The sequence below is a fragment of the Platichthys flesus genome, chromosome 4, assembly GCF_949316205.1.
Source record: "Platichthys flesus chromosome 4, fPlaFle2.1, whole genome shotgun sequence".
NCBI classification, from domain to species: Eukaryota; Metazoa; Chordata; class Actinopteri; order Pleuronectiformes; family Pleuronectidae; genus Platichthys; species Platichthys flesus.
In genome coordinates, this window is record NC_084948.1 from 25,586,140 (window position 1) to 25,594,842 (window position 8,703).

Sequence of the window (8,703 nt, forward strand, 5' to 3'; positions counted from 1 at the left end):
GCCAACTCCCCACGGGGCTCGGACGCAGCCGGCCAACTCGGGGAAACGGCTCCTTGCTTTCAGTTTGCTTATCTCTCTAAATTTATTTTCGGACTCCTCCCTGCTGGACTCTTTTTTCCTAATCAATTAACACAGCTTGATAATCCTGCCTTTCTCTTCTCACTTAAGTTTTCTCTCTTCTTCCCTTCCCCTTTTCTGTTTCTGTTTTTTTTTTCTGTTGCTCATTTCTAATGCCAAGGCGATCTATCAGACTCCCCACGTGCCTTCAAGAAAGGTTGGTGCCTCTGTTGCATCTTGTTTTTCTTCCCCCCCCTCTCATCCTCTGAGCCACTTCCATCGACTGATTTGTTCCATTTTCTCCTTTTCCTTTCCTCCTGGTGCAGTTTGGGATCCTCTCCCTCTCTCCCTTTCCTCTTTCTCCCTCTCTCTCTAGCTCTCTCCCTCCATTTCAGTTTTATCAGACGCCTTCTGGTGGTTAATTTTTGACTCTATCATATTTTTTCAGGATGACTCACGTTGACTGTGTGCTTGGGTGTCAGTTCTACTTATGCTTTTCATCACACTCGGATTATCCCCTCAGGCTGAATAGGGAGGTTCAGTGGCTTCTTCTTGCAGCGGTAGAGAAATGTCACAGGCAGATTTCCTCTCTGAGAGTCGGTCGGTCGTTCAGTCGCTGTCGTCTCGTCCTCAGAAACTTCGACACACACACACACACACACACACACACACACACACACACACCTCATCAGTCTCCCTCTCCCTGATGGGGCCGGTGTGATTTAGTGATCCTGTCTGAGGCTCAGTGTTTCCGCCGCTGACCCGCTGTCCAGATTAAATTGGCCCATTTGTCCTCCTCCACCGACACTCGGACGAGGTCGCGTCATCTCTTTTGTCTGATCTGAGCTTAACCTTGTGATCCCACTCAGGAGACGGCGACACCTCCCACCGACGGCTGAATCTCAATGATATATTGATTGATTTATTCTTTCTGAATATTGCAACCCGCCCCAACCTTCTGCACTCATGCTGAAGCTATGAATATTCCCTGTAGACTCGTCAGTCCATTATTTTCTCCATTAATTTCCAAAACTTTGACAAAGGAAGTGTGGAAAAACGTCCATCAAGATTTTCCAGATGTTTTCCAAACCCATCAGTTACCAACAAGTCGCTCCAGAGAAAGAAAAATAAATTCCTGTAATTGAAAACTAAATATTCGACACTGGATAAACGACTCTTATTATGAATTTTTCCATTTATTTCCTGATGATTGACTCGTCAAATAATAACTTTTGCCCTTTTTCAATTCGATGCCAATGAGAGGTCACGTAGAGGTCACTCCCATTGTGGTGTTGGTGTGTGTACCCGGCTGTACCATGTGAACGCTTCTGCTGAGTGAGGCTCGTAAACACGCGTCATTGTTCCCTCGACTAATCCGAAGGCAATTGTCTTAATCTTAAGCGTTTGGCAGCGGCTGACCGACTGGCAGCAGCGGCAGCAGACAATAAGTCGACACCAGACTCTGCTTTACATTGTTCATGACCCTGCCCTTGCTCTCTCGCTCCCTCGCTCGCTCCCTCGCTCGCTCGCTCTCCTCACGGCTCTTGGTTTATTCATGGCATATCTGGTGTGTGTGTGTATAAATACACCCTATGCTTATTTCAGACCCATCAGTCTAACATGCATATTTGAATCTCTGGCCCAGTTTTTTTTTGATTTTCTTAGTCTCGGCTGCTCACACGACGGGGGATGACTCATAATCATTCTTTTAATGAGTCCACACACGTACTGGATGTTTACAGAGAAATCTCAGCTTTATGCAAAGCCCCGTTTTTGAGAGGGCCTTTTGTAGGAGATGAAAGGTCGGTGTCGTGTCGGTCCTCACACTGCTCACACTGTGCTGGATGGAAGAAAGGGCTTTGTTGTCACCAGGAGACTGAGGCGACAGTTGTCAGGAGGAGAAGCTGATTCTATCTGTGTCGCAGCTGCCCCCCCATCAACACCACCATCCCTGTTTGTGTGTCTGTCGCCCTGTGCTGCTCTGCCCTTGTTCACCGTGCTCCCTTCGCCTCCCGCAGGCTCCGCCATGTCTGGTCTGGACGGTCTGATCGGTGCCGAGGAGAGAATCATCAACAGCAAACCCAAGATCAGCGAGAAGGTGGTAAGAGATCGTCGCCGCTGTGGGTTTGTCCTTCTGTTTGGGCCTGAAAGCATTTTCTGTCTCAACTCGCTCAACACGTGAACTGAGAGCAGCGTCGTTAAAGCACCAACACTGAGGAGCTGCGGGAGGATATTGGTCGGTGCATGGTTTCTGCAGTGTCTGAAATAGTCTAAAATTCAATTATCTGGATTTTAGGCCTTGAAAAGTCATAAATATATTATAATATAAAATACTACAGCAGATTGGATAAATGTAGGATTGATTTTAGGATCCTTAAATCAACTATAAAGTGCAGCACGGTCGGTTATACTGTGGAGCCACTAACTCCCCATGCTCCCAGTCATGATCGAAGATCTTCCAACTAAATTATTAAGCCATTTACTGCCTGTTTTAAACTGGTTCTAATGGATATTAATCTAATGGAAATTATTTTCTTCAAGTTATCTTTCTTATTTTTGTTGTTCTGTTTTGTTATATTTCAATGATTTTTGGAAAGTAAATCGTTACATTATTTAGATAACTGCCAAAGTTGTATTATTATTATTAGAAATATCATATCAAAAATAGTGTATTGATCCCCGAGGGGAAATATGTTTTCATTACAGTCTCTCCTGCCAAGAAGAAAATAGGAATATATGCAGACAGAGACGATAACAAAAAATAGAAATATAAAAGTACAGAGAAGATTATAAAGTACATTTTATGTAAAATATGTGCATTATAATACAATATATGAAGAAGCCAAATAAGAATATGTAAAAAATACACTCAAACTTATTAAAAGAACAGTTAGGGCTATGATTTCACCTTATCAGGGAATCAGAATTCTTTTAATTTCCTGTATATTTACTCAAACAGGAAATTGCCTTGGTGTGGTTGGTGCATTGGACATAAAACAACAATATATACATAAGAAATTATGGGGAACTAAAGATATTTGTCTTCATAGATCTTAAATTCAATTCATTATGGTCATAAAGAGTTTTAGATGTAAACCTGCAGAAACCCTGAGTTTAATCCTGTTTCTTACAAAAGACAATTCTCCTGATTTTGAATCAGCACAACTTCAGAATGATTACAGACAGTACAGACAGTACAGACAGTACAGCAGCGCCTTCACAGAGCTCTCTTCAGTTCAGCTATTAACGACACGGACTATTCCTGTAACCATGTTGTCATAGTCACAGCGAACTCACACGTCTCTGCCGGGTGGCGTTCACTCAGACTCACACTTTGTTCTCCGGTCATCGCACGCCACTTCCCTCTGCACCCTTCTCCCTCACAGCTCCTCCCCTGCGAGTCGCATGCTAATCCAACACTAACCGTGTGTGTCTGTGTGTGTGTGTTTTCATATGCATGTGATTCTTTTTTGGGGAAATGCCAGTTTTTCTACAACAGAGCAATCTGGGGTTAAAAAAATGACAAATTGTGTTGACACCTGTTGTGTCTCACATGATGATGATGATTATTATTATTTACTCCGGACTGCTCTGTCTCTACAGAAAGATTTTAGTTTCTGCCTCATGAACACACACACACACACACACACACATACACACACACACACAGATTAAATCTAACGAGTGGCTGACAGTCTGTTTTAGAAGAGGCTGTTATTGATGCTTCAAACCACCTCCCTCTCTCCTTCCAGACGAAGTGTCTCATCACCGAAACACACGATTCTTAACAGTTTACTTTGGTTGCAACATTCACAGCCTCTCGCTCTCTCTCCTCCTTCCTCTCTCTCCCTCTGTCTCTCCATCAGCCTCACACAGTCTCACACACACACACACACACACAGAGACGCTCACATTGTGGTGAGTGTAACCTGGGCTCCCCTGTCTGTGTTGACAGGTGATTGTTGACAGTCTGGATGTTAAAGAAGTGGTTTACAGTGCAGAGAGAGGCAGCGTTATGCATGATGATGAGCTGGTGAGTATAGCTGCGACCTCCACAGGGCTAACTGGGGGCGGGGGGGGCGGGGGGTAGTTCTCTGTAGTGGGGAGGAGGTGACAGAAGGAGGGAGTGTGTAAACAACCAGCTCTGTAGCTGAGATGTGAAAAAAAACACAACGTTGGAACATATACCCATAATCGCCTCTCCTGTTTTAAAAAGGGATAATACGTTTTGGTTATTTCTGCATGGACGCATGTTTGTTATGAGAATGTACACATTGGTAAATCTCAGTTCATATGACGAATGTGAATCCACACAAACTGGCCGCGCTCGGTTTATGTGTGAGAATGAGCAGTAAAAAAAATACAATGGCTGACTGCATATGATTTAGTTTGTGTCATATGTGCCAGATTACATCGTGAGGTGGAGCGTATGTGTGTTTAACCCAATTGGCCCAGATTTAAACCATCTTTTCACAAAGACACGTTTCATGCATGTGTTCACACGTGTTCACAAGTCGACCGTTTCTTACAGATCCTCCGTCGAAAGAATGTTGTCCCTGCATTCACTCAAGAGTCAGAGAGTCAGAGATTAAGAGATTCACACTTCAGGAATATTAATCTATAAAACATGTTATTTATTCCTGCTCTGCAGAGTTCAAATCAAATCTGAATAACAGAAAAATTCAATGGTTTTAAATTTCCTGCTTTTAAATAAAATAAAAGAGTGGCTCCTAACTGTAAGGGAAATAATTAGCATTTGTTTGCTTATATGCACCAATATTTAAGTTCTTTATGTTGTTTGTATCTGTCTTTTAGGTTTATTTATATTTATTATATTTAACAAGGTTTATAGTTTAACTGTAAAATATCAAATTGTTTTTTGTAATATGTTTTTTTTTTAAATATATGTATACTGGCCAATATATCTCTCAATCAGAAACTTTGAATCCCCAAAAAATATCTGATCAGGCTCTAGAAACTATTGGACGTCTCCGTCTGGGTTCTGATTTTCAAACCTTTTCATTGTGATTATTGATCAGGATAATAATTTACTCTGGTATAGATTATTTCTGGTGATAATAAGAATATCGATGATGAGAATGACTTCGAGCCTACATGACAAACAAACTTTCAAATCCTCATAAATAGTTTTGAGCGGTTCCTCTGACTGGAAGTAAACACAGATCGTTGAGCCCCTGACATCCCGGTGGAGTCTGAAGTTCTCATCAGAGCAGATCCACTTCCAGATCCACTGGATATCGTCTCTATTTGTGTGCAGACGCCGAGTTATTTATATTAATGTGAGGCTCGCGCTCGATTTAGCTTGTGAGCACTTTGGAGAAGTAGCAGCAAACTTAAGACGACTGTTTATGTCAAGTTCTCAAATTGTAAACATTTATCAATTAATCTCTTAATTAAAAGTTTTCTGCCCCTTTAGAAAATTGTTCATTTGATCATGAAACATCTATTTAAATGTTTATTCAGTGTAAGGAAAATATCTGATGGACGATTTGGTACATTTTACAGAGAATGAGCTTCATTGTGTCTCTCAGTGCTCGCCTGTGTTTGCATGTCTTGTGTCCTCACTGTCCCCTCTCTGTCTCTCTCAGGAGTCCTACCGTCCCCTGGGAGAGGACTTCAGCTTCGGGAGCAGCGCCCTGATTGGCCTGCTGGTGATTGCCGTGGCCATAGCAACTGTGATCGTGATCAGCCTGGTGCTGTTGAGGAAGAGGCAATACGGCACCATCAGTCACGGCATCGTGGAGGTGAGGGCACCACAGGGTGGAGGTTTGAGCCTTGAGGGGGTTTAACACACACTCAGTGAACTGCCATCCATCTTATCAAGTGTCTGATTTACAATAAACGATCACGTCTCCTGCACGTGGAGCCCGGGTAATGCAGGATTAATTAGATTATGGTCCCGGCAGCATTTGCATACGACCCACACAGCATGTTGTGCCGTCCTGGGCCGAGCTGTCAAACGTCTTCTCCTGCCGTCGAGGTCAAACGTCCTCTGTCTGTCTCTCGCAGGTTGACCCCATGCTGACACCGGAGGAGCGCCACCTCAGCAAGATGCAGAACCACGGCTACGAGAACCCCACCTACAAATACCTGGAGCAGATGCAGATCTAACCGGAGCCTGAGGGTGGCGCTGTGGAGTCTCGACAGAGGGGGAACATACTACTGACCAATAACACATGATGCTATTGTTACAATTATTTTCAAACATCCAAACTCCATTTTACTGGTTTGTTGAAAACAATCCTTAAATAATGCTACTACTTCTACTACTGCTACCATTGTACTATAGAGCTCCTTTCTGATCATGTTTCTTTTGAAGAGTTGACGTTTCTGCCATTTTTGCATTTCAGAAAAATGTGATCCTGCAGATTTCTCTGTAATTATCAAGACGACTCTCTCTCAGATCAAGATGTATAACATTTCTTCAGATGTTTTTCTTTATTATTTTTTTTAACGTGAGGCAAAAATCAAGCGAAATCTAAGCGTTGTTTTTTGGAGAAGCCGTCATTGAATCGCCCGAGAGAGGCTACACTTTAATTCTCCGTCATGCGAGTGTCATCCGAGCTGTTTCTGATGGTTCCTTTAAAAAACATAAAAAAGAATTGGTGTTTTATTTTGTTCTTTTTTCTTTTTCTCTCCTCTCAATAGATTGCTTGTATATGAAGGTTCTTTGTACCAATTAAAATGTATAGTGAAACAACGAATGAGAAAAAAATGAAATCATGAATTATTTACTTTCTGTTCTTTGTTACGATAACAGACAAAATATACATAATACAGTTTAAATATATATATATAAATATATGAGAGTAGATGTTTTTATTCCACCTTTCCGTTCCCGGGGGAAGAGGGTCATGAGTTTGTTTAGGGTTCTCGACTCGGTGGCGAGGAGTGTTTGCCAACGCGGGGGGCGGGGGGGGGAGCTGTGCACAGGCCCCCAGCTCTCACACATCCCACAGAACCTTCTCTGAAACTTTCGGAGGTGAATGTGAGGGCAAATCCCCTCCATCACAAACCACAACCCTCCTTAACAGGGAAACGTTTTAAATCAGTTAATTAGGAAATGCACATTGACACGTGTTACATAGTTGAATGTATTGTGGAATTCATTTTTTTCCAATTCTATGTAGCTGACGGGCTCCATCGCGGATTTAACGCAGAGTCGCACATATATATCGTGACTGTGGACATGAAACGGCTAATGATTTCGTTTTTTGTACAAATCGTCCAAAGCGACAACTAATTACTAGAACAGCCATCTTGAAAACACGTGGGGTACACACGTTATTGGAGCAGCTGTTAGCTTTGCTGGTCATAAAGCAGTAGAACAGTCAACGATACAGGGTCGGCCCCAGAGTTATGATCAAGATGAAACCCCCAAAGGTTATGAAAAACAAATTGTGACCGGACAAAATTAAATTGACCAAATTTGGGGGATTCGTGGGAGTAGAAATTCAGATTTTTAGGGGGGGGCCCTAGACCAGAGGCCCCTGTACACATCCTTGAGCTGGGGGCAGGGGGGGGGGGACTGTGCAGGCAAACAGAGACAGAAAGACAAAGGCCTGGAAAGCTGGTTTCTAGGAATACAAAAAAGAAAGAGAATAACTTGGGTATATTTAAAGGTAGAGAATGACACGGACGAGTCAAGGGAATCCTAGAATCCTCTTCTCTCTCTCTCTCTCTCTTAGTATCGTCTTCGTATGCCTGTATAGTTGATGTTGCAATCATGGCTTTTTTCTGGAGGATTACCTGTGGTGTGCATTGTTCTTATATGAAATGATATGATCTATATTTTTAAGTTTGTTTTCTTGTTTTCTATTTTTTTCTCTTCCTGTGACAGTATCTCTGTATGTGACTGTCTCACTATGCACCCAAACTGGCTTTCGATCTTGTAACTGCCTGCTTGATTGTGGGAGGGGACCGGGGACTAATATGATATAAATACTAGTGATTTTTAAATAAAAAAATGAAAGAAACAAATTAAATGATTGACACCAATGGAGATTCATGGTTACAGGGGGATACACATCAATAAACTCACAACTTCCAGATGGACGTGTCGTCTTTTCATGGACAAACTGTCGTGGACTCGAGAGACTGTACGTTTGTGTTTGTTCATAAAGTAAGAAAAAAGAAATGAAAATAAAAGATTTGTGGTGATAAAAAACAAGATATTTAATGAACACCTGGAATATTAAATAATTAAATACATTTATTCTAAAGATACAGCAAAGAAATGCATAGTTTGTACTTGGGTAGTGATACAAAAATTATTTTCAACTGTTATCATTATTGATTCATATGTTGTAGGATTCTTTCCATTGATATCAGATCACCTTTAATGATCCCACATAAGAGAAATTAGAAAATAGAAATATTACAAACAATCAACATATACAATGCAATATGAATTTACTCTACACATATGCAGCATGTCAATTAATTACAGACTTTATATATTTTGCAATGTGTCCCTTAAATATAGTATAGTGATTTATTTGCTTTGTATTCTAATGTCATGTGAAAAAGGGGCAGATTATATTTTCCTTTCCTTTCAAGATTTGAGATTTTGTGTTTGCATTTAAATTCTTTTGTTTGGTCGATAAATTAAATAGATATATAAAT

General features: G+C 41.4%; 1 protein-coding gene across 7 annotated transcripts in view; it reads left to right on the forward strand.

Moving 5' to 3' along the window:
- Window positions 1-8,127, forward strand: part of aplp2 (amyloid beta (A4) precursor-like protein 2) — a 51,900-nt gene extending 43,773 nt beyond the window's left edge. For 2 of the 7 annotated variants that reach the window (XM_062385554.1, XM_062385547.1), the window contains 5 exons: window positions 239-274; window positions 2,076-2,158; window positions 4,013-4,090; window positions 5,667-5,822; window positions 6,088-8,127. In XM_062385554.1, the coding sequence (XP_062241538.1) occupies window positions 239-274; window positions 2,076-2,158; window positions 4,013-4,090; window positions 5,667-5,822; window positions 6,088-6,189 (455 nt within the window). In that variant the 3' untranslated portion in view covers window positions 6,190-8,127. The remainder of the gene's footprint in view (window positions 1-238; window positions 275-2,075; window positions 2,159-4,012; window positions 4,091-5,666; window positions 5,823-6,087) is intronic. The other 5 variants (XM_062385549.1, XM_062385552.1, XM_062385551.1 and 2 more) reach the window with 5 other exon arrangements.
- Window positions 8,128-8,703: the final 576 nt, after the last annotated feature.